Source organism: Catharus ustulatus, chromosome 1 (assembly GCF_009819885.2).
Source record: "Catharus ustulatus isolate bCatUst1 chromosome 1, bCatUst1.pri.v2, whole genome shotgun sequence".
NCBI classification, from domain to species: domain Eukaryota; kingdom Metazoa; phylum Chordata; class Aves; order Passeriformes; family Turdidae; genus Catharus; species Catharus ustulatus.
In genome coordinates, this window is record NC_046221.1 from 38281061 (window position 1) to 38294158 (window position 13098).

A 13098-nucleotide genomic window follows, 5' to 3' on the forward strand; every position below is an offset into this window, starting at 1 on the left:
TTGAAAGGACTATCCTTAGTTCAGTGTTATGCTACCATTTAATTTAATACAGCCATTTTATCATGACTGTTTTTTCTTGTATTGACATAAATGTTTTGGTTTAGATGTTTGTATCCTGTTGGAAGCCATACTGTACAGATGTACATATTTCCTACCCTTTTGGTTTGTTTTTTTTCCAGGTAATATCAAAATTATCCAACAAGCCTACACTTTCTCAGGTATGTTGATGACATTTTAGCTATGCCAAGCTTCACTTTGAATATCCACATAATTATAACCAGAACAAAGCTTGAAAACTCCTTCCTTTCTTTCTTGAAAATAGACTTTAATTTTTTTCAGAATGAGAATTTAAATAGCATCCTACAGAGAGTTCTGCCACTTCCCATTTTATGTGTAACAGCTTATGATCTTTTTTCCTCAGGTACTAAATTTAAATATCCTCCTGCAGCAACTACATTTTAAATACATGGCTACCCAAGCCAAAGTTTGGAATATGGGTGACACTCATTCTCTACAGAGTATAGGCAGTATCAATGCCAGGTCCTGTACAATTTGGTCATCATGACAGCCTTTGAATGAGTACTACAGTTCACAACAAGGCTCTTCTATTTTATAAAGACATGCCTTCTGTCACAACTTTGAGTTCTTACCTCTTCATATATACCTCAAATGAAAAGGCCCCAGTTGACTAAATCTGCCAACATTGAGAAAAGCATACATTCAATGAAAATGTGCTGTAACACACAGCAAAATTAAATCTACGCTGCAAAACATTTAGACAGATGCTAATAGGGGCTTAGAATATTTGGATAAATTCCCCAAATCTGTATTTCCACCCAGCCAATCTGACTTGGCCTGAATGTGGGAATCTGACCATGCAGGGTCATCTGAGGTTTTCTATCTAAAGCTAACAGCGCCTTAAGCTTGATTAAAGCTTGATTTAAGCCTGTAAAACAAAATAAATAAATTAAAAACAACAACTCCCTTTGAAAGCATGAAATTGCATTTGGTTTGTTAATTTGACCTGGAACCTGACTGCACTTTACACCATTCACCTACTACCAATACACTAAGTTGTAGCATGGGAATAAATTGAACTATTTCTGAGCTAAGGTCTGATCCTGTCTGTATTGGCATGTGTCAGCACTCATGATCAGCATTCTTTGTTACCCCAAAAAAAAAACATTGATCTCCTACATTGTGCTTTAATTAGTATATAAAATACAGAGCCCAGGTCTATGTCGCCTCTAAATTTCCATGGTTCCAACATCAAGCATCTAAATTGCATTTTTTCGAAACCAGATGTAGCTCTGCTTTCTGATGACTCAGTTCTGAAGCCAAAACTCTCACGCTGTTGGTGCATTAATGGGACTCTGAGTGAACTGAATAGTCTGTCTACCATCCTGGCAATTCGGTTACAAAAATTAAAAAGCACACAGAGACCATTGGGCTTGAGCTAAACTGGTGTAAATGCTATTTTTACATCATGAAATGTTCCATACGCAAAGTGGTTTTATTTGAATTACAAGCCTCAGATCTTTTCTGTGGCCCACCAAGATTCTGGTAGCATAGCAATCAACAAATAATGCCTCAGCTAAACAAAATTAATCTTCTCAAGTGTACATATGGCAAATAGCTTGTAAGAACTAGTTGTGTACTCTTCCTTGGTAGCAAAACATATTGCAGGGAGTTTGCTGACCGTGTCACAAGTGACCTTTTAAAATTTGTTTATTTTTCTTGTGTCTGCACATATAGCCATCGCTGAGGCTATGGATGAGTCCCAAAAGAGCTCTCCCTAATGAGAAATGAAAGCTGTGTTAGGTCTGGGTTTTTTCCAGAATGAACACCAGAAAAAATGTGTTTCTGTAACATCAGGCTCTGAATTTTACACTGGTCTGTATTACTTGTTATTTTAGACAGAGCTCAAGGGAAATGGAAATATAAAGAAGAGACTCCCTTCAATTGTGGAAGATGAAGATGAGGAAGAGGAGGGAGGAGAAGAAGAAAGCAGCACCCTTTCACCAATTGATACACGAAGCACAAACAGCTCTCAGCAGAAGAAAAGTGCAATCAGTAAAAGCCACCTTGGGAGAAACTTGAAGCAGCTGGCCTCAGGGACCGTGCCCTTCCATTCCCCCATCCGAGCTTGCAGTTCAAACCCCTCAAGAGCCAAACATGAAACAGAGCTCCATTACTACTCCAAAAGGAAGGAGAAAAACCTTAAATTGTACCTGTCAGCACTGACCACCAGTGGCCCACCAGATCTGAGCCCAAGGTAATAGTTATGAATGGTAATTTTCTTCTCTATCATGTAACTCCTATTAAAACATCATGCATGATTTTGACATTATATGATTTATTATTTAATAGCTTATACTTCTGTTCATCCCACATTATGGTAGAAACCATTGCACACTATGCAGAATATTATGACTTTAGAACTTTATTGCAAACTAAAATATTTTTACCCATAAAAAGGGCAGTTAAAAAAATGACCAAGTGCACAAATGGCTACTTAAACAGCCTGGCCTTATGGTATCATTTTGTCTATAATATTTGTTCCCACAATAGCACTACAAAATATTTTGAGTCCATCAGAGATACAAAAATTTAGAAAGTAAGCAGACAAAATTATAGTATAGCCATGAAAATACAAAAAGAAATACTGGAGTAGAGAACTATAATGGAAAACAATTGCCTAGCAATTTTGGAAAATATTTAGAGGCTTTTTTCATTAGAGACAGGAAATCTGATAATGGAAGTCATACAGACATTAAATACAGAGTTTAGCATCTGTTTTGCTGTGTCTTTTGACATAAAGAAGCATCATATAACAGTTTATTGAGGTATTATTAGTGTACAATTTAAAATAGTTCAATTTTTTATTTGTACACTACCTACAAGTGATCTGTGTAACTTGTTCCTACATTGCTGCAGTGCAATTCTATTTTCAGGATGAGATCTTTAGAGAAATCACAAGCATACATACAAGGAGATACAGTAGTTCAAGTTTTGTCTTCTATAAATTGAAGTGGTTTACATGTTCACGCACTTCATTTATTCATTAGATGTAGAGTGGAAGTTTCAGAACTTGCCATTGCAAATATGAAATAGCCACAGTTTGAGCAATATTTGTTTATCAAAGCACCAGTTCCTAGAGATGTGATCATAAAAGGGACACAGAAGATTATATAGAACCCTTTCCCCCTCATCATACATTTTATTGGTACAGACACATTTCAAGTAATAGCAAGATACAAAACAATTTTAGTTTTGTCATAAACTCATAGAAATCACAGAATCATTTAGGTTGGAAAACACCTCCAAGATCAAGCTTAACCTTCGACAAAACACCACTATAGCAACTAAACCATAGCACAATGTGGTATTTTCTCATTTGCTTCCTAGATCTCATATGAATTTGGTTCAGTCAGCTACAAGTAAAGGTCATTATCATTCAAATAACAAGTGGTAATTCAGGGAAAGACTACTTTTTGCATTTTCTGCTGAAATGTAGTCAGGCTCATTATTGCTCTGAACTTATGCAGTCAGACATTGCCACCCAAGGCTGCAAAAGGAAATAGGAAAAAAGAATGTTTACATATACTATTTCCTGTTTCCATATATAATTTTAAAACTGTATACTAATTATGTTAATAGCCTGGAAAATTACCCAAGATGTATGTTTTTCAGCCTTTTTTTTTTCCCAGACAAAACATTTTCATGTTATCTCCTAGAAGGAGTTTATATTATTGGAATAAATAAACTGATTACTTAATACCACTTTAAAAAGTAGCCTTAAGTGTTTTCTTGTAAGCATTAAGGAGAAAATAAGACCTAAATTAAAATCTTTATTTATATTTGGTGTTGGCAAAGGAAGGACAAGACTCTGGTTGAAATATTCAGTCAGTGCTGTTCTGACGTGTATAACCAAAGTTTCTTAAACTTCTGCTGTGGATGTTTCCTAGAGGAAACTAACTAGAATTCTTTATAGGTGCTTCAGGTTCTTTCTTTGTATCCCACAGTGAAAGCAATAAAGCCCAGAGAAGGGATCAGATTTTTAAAGGGCTCTTGGTGCAAGGAACAGAAGCTAGAATTGTAGTTTCTAGAATAAAGCCCTGGTCTTCCTAATTACTTTTTGGGTACTGCCTATGAAGTGGATGAGCACCAAAAGGAAGAAAATGTAAGTGATAATAGACAGCCTGAGGAGGAGGAATTTATGTAATTGAATCTTCTCAGACTCACATTGAGGAGTGCACTCTGGCTCTAAGCAACTGGATAGAAGAGGCCACGTTAATCTTTTCTGACTTTTTTGGCTTCCAGGAGTGGAGTTTTTTGTCTTCAGGAGAAAATTCAGGACTGTAAAGTAGCTGATTCAGAGAGGGGTGAGGCTTAACAATTGCCTTTGTCCCCTCATGTTTTCAATTTACTAGGTTTTGTAGTTCCCCAGCCAGTTCCTTGTAATATGAATAAGCATAATGCACATTATGTATTTCCCACATAGAAGCCTGGCACTCCACAACAAGGTATTTTTACTAACATAATTTCCTTTTAGTCTGAATCTTTAAACACTATAAAGAATGTAGCATCTATAAATTCCAAGTCACGTCTGAGTAAGCTTTCTCCTGTGTGCTTTAAAGGCAGTTAAAATGTTAGCATTTTATTTAATTAGAAACCTCTACCAAAGTGATATTGGTATTTAAAATTTGCCTTTTGAACCAGTGAGGCCAAATGACATTAAACAGATTTTATAGCAAATTTCATACAAAGTAATCAGTCTGGTTTTCAGATAGCAGTATAGGCCAGGGCTGCTCAAGCACCATATTTGAGTCTCCTCTTCTACCAGAGGCTGATTAAGATTAGAGTCAAGTCTAGTAACATGCAACTGGCATCACGAGCACTCAGACATGACATGGAGATCTAAAACCACACAAAGAGCCAGAAAGGATGAGAACACATGGTATGCATGCAGAGGTCTGAGTCTCTCAAGCCAAATGTATCACAGATATATTGTTGTTTTATCTGTTGTCTGTTCTTGCTTTCTCCAGGCATTTCTGGCCAAGAAGTTTTCCTGAAAATATCTTTATTAGATGAAAATTATAATTTTCATCATCACAAATTTATCCTGAGAGGCTAAGAACTTTCTATCGTAGCCCATCCAGATTAGTATTTAACTCATCTGTCTGTAAGACAGAATAGGAAGCTTGTTCCTGCACAAAACAAGAAAATGATGCTTCATATCAGTCAATTGGCAATTGTATGATTCTCTTTCATTGACTTTAAAGTTGTTCTCCTTATAGCACAATTTATTTTAACTGAGAACAGAAAATATTCATAATTATATATTTTAATACTGTGTATTGATTCCTCTAATACCTGTTTTCTATTCTTTGCATGCAGAACTTGATTATTATATAAAATACTGCTGCTTTTCTTTTTCCTTTGGCTTTCTTGACACTGCAAATTAGAGATAGCAGCTGTGCATGGGTAGAAAAAACTGGCAAAAATACCTTTTCTAGTAGCCAGATGTAATACCATTATTAATGCAATTGGGAAACTGCAGACTGGTCTGCACATCTTCCTATATGGAATTGACAAATAAGATTGCCCTGCCTGAGCCAGCTTATTTTAAAGAAATTTAGAATAACTATTTGAATGGAAATTGCACTTTTGACTGAAGTTTACAGAGATGTTTTCATAATTATATTATGTTCAGGCTTAGGCTCTGCCTAAGTAAGCTTAATATAAGAGCCTGATTATGTGCAGGGAGCACAAGAGCATAGTTGTTGAGCATAGTTAGGTTGTGCAGAAAAAAGAAGAGCAACAGATTACCGCAGATATGAGAAGCAAACTCTAGTCCATGTATTTCTGGATAGGGCCCAGAATATGGTGCAAAAGTAATGATAATTTTTTATACTTCAGTTAATTATACTTGGCCTCACCTTCCTCCCATTATTAGTAATTTTAATTTTTAGTGACTCACAAGAAGTTATGCCAGTATAATAGGTTCTGCTTTTGTCTAAACTTTATGTTGTGAAAAATTTACCATTGTTTAAAAATGAGCCCTTTAGGAGCAATTTTTACAACTTAATTATGAACATGATGTTTATGAAACTATTCCATTACTCCAATTTTTCTCAACAGAATTGTTGATGGGATTGAGGATGGAAACCACAATGAAGAAAGCCAAACCTTTGACTTCAGCTCTGATCAGCTCAGGCCTGAATCCAGGTTATCTCCTACAACTGGAGGTGAGCGTTGCCTGGGAAAATCACTTTTTAGAGAAAACAGTTTTCATAACTGCTTTTTGTTCGCCTTTATTTCTTTGATCCTCACTAGTGGCATAAATAAACATATATTTGTATTCTCAGTGCCATTTCAGTGCCACAATTGTAAAAAAATACAAGATCCCAAAGGTCATTTGTTGTTTTCCTACTACTAACAGACAGTGATGATAAAACAGTTTGTGGAGGGAACTGGTTTTTCATGCATTTTGCTTTACTAGAACAATTGCAGAATCTGTTTTACCCTCCCAAAACTTTGGTCATGGAAGGTACTAAACACAAGGACAAAATTAAACATACACAAAATATAAAAACATTTGAATACCAAACTGGTGGGGGGGAAAGCCATAAATAAGAAATATATAGATTTTTAAAAGAGTGAAAAACCTTGAATAACAAGGGGGTTTAGGAAGCCTTAAATGGCCTACACTCTGAAAAGATTGATGAAGTAGGGCCATAAAGCAATGGAACATGTCCAAGATGTGGGACAAAAAGTATTAAAATAAGAGACAAAGGGACTGTTTGCAGCATCCTCTCTTTTAGAAATAAACATTCCCCACATAGCTAAGTACTTTTCCAATGGATCAGCTAGGACATATATTGTTTCTCTTAAAGCCCAAACAGGAAAATAATAATTAAAGTTTAGTCATATTTATGATTTTTTAAAAGTGTCGAGCTGTCACACGGATGGCACCAGGGTTATCATTTTCATTCCTTTCAGGTCCAGAGTGAAGAGAGCAGTATGGACTTTATTAATTGCACTTCTAACAAACATTATACAATGTACATTTAAAACGTGGCTTATTTTTCACTCTAGCCAACTGGAAAACAGGTTTAAATTTAAAGCATTGGTTAAGTGCAAGAATAGTATTATCATTTCCAAGTGATTATACTCTTCTCATTTACATGAATTTGAATTATTTTCAGAGGCTGAAATTGGTGCTGCTGTGCTCGTTATCAAAGCAGAAGAGACCAAACAGCAGATCAGCAGGCTTAATAATGAGGTAACAAGATTTTGTGGGGGTTGAAGTATAATAACAATGATTCAAGTAATGCTGGAGAAAACTCACAAAACTCAGGAATATGATAAATGTCTTATAAATTATTTTACACAACCAGATGAGATTACTATACTTAGGGCAGTTTGGAGCTTTTAATTCATTCTCAGATTACAGCAATTTCATGACTATAAGGCACACCCTTTTGACTAAAATTTTGGCCTGAACCCGGAAGTGCGCCTTATAGTCCGGTGCGCCTTATGTATGGACAAAGTTCAGAAATTTGTCAACCCGAAAGTGTGAGCTGCGAGCCACAGGGGGAGCCAGCAGGGCAATGGCCGGTCGGTGCAGGCAAAGCCGTGGTGCCGCGACAGCCGGGTGAAGGCAGGGCCAGGTGGAGGCACGGCTGCAGCCAGCAACCACCGGGGGGAGCCGGCAGTGGATCCTCGCTGCAAAAAAAAAGTGCGCCTTATAGTCCAGTGTGCCTTATATATGGGCAAAGGTTCGGAAATATGCCGACACCCGGAAGTGCGCCTTATAATCCGGTGCACCTTATAGTCGTGAAATTACTGTAATTTTCTATCTGAAACCTACATAAAAGTTTGTTTCACATGCTAGGGCTAAAACCAAAGTGAGGTTAGTGTATCTGATTTTTTTAGGATTTAGTCTCTTCCGAGTACGCCTCTATTTATCTCATTCCTCTCAATATTTCTCCAAGTTCCTCCTCCCAGATTTTCTTCTCTTCAGGCATGTTGTGCTTTTAGAGAATTTCCTTGAAGGAAATGCCAATCTATTCATGTTAAAATTTACATAAAATTATTCAAACCACTTTACCTGTGTTCTGCTTAGAATGAAAGGGAACATCATCCCTTCCTGCTCAAGCAATATGACCTGAGGAAAGCAGGGCCAATAGTGTTCAATGGTGCTTTCTATCCCTCCCTTTTAATAACTTCAAACCTGTAATCAACTATCAATCCAACACCAAGGAGATGTTCTCTGGCTAATGTGTTTCACTGAAGCAGCCCTGGTAGTACTTTAGCTACCAAGATTAAAGCATCAGAATAATTTCACTGTTGTACTAAAAGACCAAAATCTGTTCCCAACCTACTCTGTCTTTCAACAAAAGATTAGAGAAAATTCCTTATACTTCCACATGAGGAAACATTTAAATAAGTTCCACCACACAGATTCAATTCTCTGAGCTCTTTGGTAACCAGAAATGTCAACATTTATTTTTCCTTCTTTACTGTGTACATTTAATCTAGCTATTATTTCCCACTTAAAAAGTACTGTAATTTCACAATTATAAGCCACACCATTTTGACTAAAATTTTGGTCCAAACCCAAAGTGCGGCTTATAATCAGGTGCAGCTTATATATGGACAAAGAACGAAAGGTTGCTCTTTTAGTTTGGAGGACAGGTGTCTGCTGAGAAAGGCAGGAGCTTCTCTTTGAAATGGAGAATGCAAAGCCCCTCCCTCCAAATTATCATAATTTTGAAATCAAGGGGCTTTCAGGCAAAGATATGGGAATTAGGAATAACAGTTCTTTATCAGGGAAATTAAAATAGAAATACAATACTACAAAGAAACAAACTCCAAACCCTGACAAAGTCAGAGTACAACCTGACACCCTGTCAGGCAGGGTGTTGGTAGCAGTCCCATTCAATGGTGGCTGCATCCTCCTGCAGTGACAGATGTGATTCAGTTGAAGCAGTGCTCCTGTAGAAGGTGCAGTTTCCCTCCAGAGGTCCAGTGGTGATGTGGAGAAATCCGTTTTTCCTCTGGAGTCCAGTGGAGAAAGGGGCTCCCTTAGTGTCCCAAAACCTCTGTTTTTATCTTGGTAAGAAATGATGGGCTCTTCCCCCTGGCTGGAGCAACTTCCAATGGGATGAAGTAATTTTATCAGTCACACAGTGGGACTCAAAGGGCCATTAGCAGAAAATGACTCGCTGGAGGAAGGATGGGTTGTGAAAAGATAAAGAACAATGCCCCGCCTGGTTTCAATGGATGGCCCATTAGCAGAACATCTCCCGTGGAGATAAGGATCACTGCTCCCGCCCTCAACAGATGGTGATAGAATGGATACCTTTTATCACGCTCTGTATTGTAACGTGTGGCTTATAATCAGGTGCGGCTTATATATGGACCAAGAATGAAAAGTTGCTGACACCCGGAGGTGCGGCTTATAATTGACCCCTTTCATCCTGAGTCATCTTAACTTGGTTAGATAAGCTAAATATCCTAAGCTAAGACTGCATGCATGGTTAGTTAGTCATTATGGATGCATCGTCTCATTTGTAGGTCAAACTGTAGAGTTCAGACAAAAGTGTCATGACCCATTGACCATGGGTCATAAAAAATGATGGGACTTTTTAGGACTTGGTCAAAGGACTCAAAAAAAATCTTCAAAATGTTCACTGATACCACCATCATGACAGAAAATTGTATTTCCTATGTAATGGTTTTGAAACACAAGTCATATTGATTCATCCCTTTTGAGGACAGTAATTCTTAAAATAGGAGGATGTATTATGTGGCTAGCTGCAAGAGGCAATTGGAAAATATATCATGGTGACAGATGTTCCACAGCAGGCATCTTGTGGATTAAATAAACATTTCAACTGGAACAGTTCTGGGCTTCTCATTGCTTTTCTGGTGAAAACTGATAGATAAATAAATCTTGGAGCAGGGCAATATGTTAATCAAAAAAAGAGAAAAAACTCCACGTATTCAAGGTCATCTCTTTCCACATACAACTTGAATTTTGCCCTAATAATACTATCTGAACAAAATGTTACACAACCTGTTTGTTCACATTTACATAACACAGGCAGTAGGACTAGATTTAGATTCCATAGGTAATATTGTGGGCTCAAATCCCAGAGATGGATGGGTATCCTCCAAGTTCCTCCATGGACCAAAATTTACATGGAGAAACTGCATGACTGAAAGGCTTCTTAATTGCATATTCTACATGTACTCAAAAATGCCCCAGCTGGAGTTTCTGAAGTGATATTATGGAGTTGGTGCTTACCCAAATGAGCCTCTGGCTAGCCTTGTTGATCTACAGTAGCTGCTATTTGGGGCTTTTTGTTGTTGTATTAAGTATAGAATATTTGTGCACCCAGTCCTTTCATTATTCCATCATTTGATGATGACCAGTGGTGGGAACTTATCACTGGTGCTGCAGCAGACTACTAGCAGTAGCTAAAATACCAGCAGAGTCAGAAACAAAGTTCTCTATTAAAGATATGCAGTCTCCTCCTGCTAAAGAAAATACGAGAAAACAGGTCAGAAATAGCCAGCAGCAGTAAACACTGTCATTAATACATTTTCCAGTGGAAATCAGAAATCAATCAACAAATGAAAAAATAACTCCTTTCATGAAAGGCAATTGTATTACAAGCTCTCACTAGTTAGCTTAGCAACATTTCAACTGTTCATGGGAAGAAAAAAGACACGTGTCTTTCCATTCAGACTTTCAATACAGCCTCTTGTTAGCAAAGCAAAGCAAAATGTTACCCCAGAAAAAATCTACGAAATTAGCTATATCTAGTTGAGAAATAAGATGAGTCTTGAAGTATTTTAGGTATATGGCATTCACTACATAATCCAAAGACCATTTCATTTACCTAAGAGTAACACAAGTCAGTGCCTTGGTTTCACCTCTCAGATTTGTTAACCTTAGTAGTAATGGATGCACAGACTTCCTCTAAGGAGAGCAGTCTCAAGAGTCAGCACAGTGGGTGTGAGACAAACTTTAACACACCCGTAACTGCTGTTGTACAGCTCCATGGTTTGGCTGGTCTGCAGTCTTCTTCACTTCCTCTCCTAACTTCCCTGCTCACTGAGCCTGAATGAGATTCAAGCTGATACAGGAATTTCCTACCAGTTCAGTACTGCAAGACAGAGCGCAATAGGATCACTTTATCTCCTACCATGTTGTCCCTTCCACTTAGAATAAATAATCACTGAATAAAGGAGGCATGACATTCATTATAATTCAGTAACTTCTGTATATGGCAGGTGAGAGTTAAGGTTCTTATTCTGGTAAAAACAGAATTATTTCAGCAATAGTTTCAAGATTAGGTTACTGAATATCTATCAGCATTATACATTTGCAGAGTTGGGGAAAGCTTGATTCAAATACCTGCTCCAAACTAGGAAGAGCAAGAATTCAGGAAGAGTACTCTGCTTTACTAATCTGTATCCTTCCTTTGAAGAGATCTGGTCTTTCCAAGGCATTTGTCTGCAAAGCCTGATCAATGAGTGTATCTGAACATTGAGCGTATTTTCAGAGGCACCATTTACCTGATGCAATCATAAATAACTACTAAGGAACCCACAAAGTAAAAATATTAAACCACTAAGCAGATTTTCTGAGGTATACAGACGGCCAAGCAGTCTAGATTAAAGCACCTGCCTATCACTGTCCCATTGCCTGTATCATATTAGGCTTTTAACTCTATCATTTGAATGCCCGTGTACGAAAAGAGCAGAGAAATACTTTGATTCAACTGAAAAACCCAAACCTGATTTACAGTAATTTCATGACTATAAGGCACACCCTTTTGACCAAAATTTTCCCCGGAACATGAAAGTGCGCCTTATAGTCCGGTGCGCCTTATCTGATGGACAAAGTTCAGAAATTTGCCTACCCAGAAGTGAGACCTGCAAGCCGCAGGGGGAGCCAGCAGGGCTGCGGCTGCCAGGTGGAGACGGGGCAGAGTGGCCCCTCCACAGGCATGCCCCGGCCCCGTGCAGGCGGGACGGCCCCTCCAGAGGCACGCCTCGGCCCCACGCAGGCGGGATGGCCCCCCCACAGGCACACCCCAGCCCCGTGGAAGCGGCATGGAGGGGCGGCGGCCATAGTCCGGCTCCGGAGAGGCGGCACGGAGGGGCGGCAGGTATGCCCCGGCCCCTCCGAGTACAGGCGGGCCTGGGGGACTGAGGCACCCCTCCTGCCGGGTACAGGTGGGCCCAGGGGCCAATGGCTGCCGGTTTGAGGCGGGGCCTCGGCCAGCAACTGTATGGGGGGGAGCTGGGAGCAGAGCCTCTCTGCAAAAAAATAGTGCACCTTATAGTCCGGTGCGCCTTATATGATCTACAAAGTTGTGAGTGTTGCTGACTCCCCAGGGGTGCGCCTTATAGTCCAGTGTGCCTTATGGTCGTGAAATTACTATACTTAAAACAGACCAGTTAAAATAAGAAAAAAAACAATATTTAGTCATATTTTCCCCCCTAATTACATGCACACATTCTCCATTCAAAAACGTAGGTATTTCGAGCTCAGATAAAAAGGCCATCACATGCAGTGTCATGAAGACAAACTCAGATTGTCCCCTGGTTTCCTCATATGCAACCCAGCTTCAGTGCAGCCTCCCTCAGCTTCAGAAATCTGGGGGCTGATTCTATGCTTTACCACATTAGCAGATCCCGCAATTACAGTACTAAAACACTATAATGAACACAGTACTCACATTTCTCCCATTCAACTGGAAAACAAACAAACATGAGGAAATTTGAATAGGGTCAGGTTTTGAGCTAGATAATTGCCTTCTGTTTAGCTCCACATTGGAGCACTTAGTGGAAATTCAGCTATTTTTAATTTTAGGGTTTTTAAATGGAAGTACTTAAAATACTCTAAGCATCTGGCACTTATGCAAAACAGAGAAAATATATTCACAAGGATATTTAACTTTCATCTAACAAAAGGAACGATCCTAAACAAATATGTTTATTTCCCAAATAATAAATTTTGCACATCTATTATTCTTAAAGGTATTTCAAATCCAGCTGCCAAAATTCAATCCC

At 38.6% G+C, this 13098-nt stretch overlaps 1 protein-coding gene across 2 annotated transcripts in view; it reads left to right on the forward strand.

Annotated features, from left to right (window-relative positions):
- The window catches only part of KCNH8 (potassium voltage-gated channel subfamily H member 8), a 185274-nt gene that overhangs the window by 163237 nt on the left and 8939 nt on the right, over nucleotides 1–13098 (forward strand). For both annotated transcript variants that reach the window (XM_033079300.1, XM_033079308.1), the window contains exons 12-15: nucleotides 180–218; nucleotides 1917–2275; nucleotides 6145–6251; nucleotides 7212–7288. In XM_033079300.1, coding sequence (XP_032935191.1) covers nucleotides 180–218; nucleotides 1917–2275; nucleotides 6145–6251; nucleotides 7212–7288 — 582 coding nt within the window. The remainder of the gene's footprint in view (nucleotides 1–179; nucleotides 219–1916; nucleotides 2276–6144; nucleotides 6252–7211; nucleotides 7289–13098) is intronic.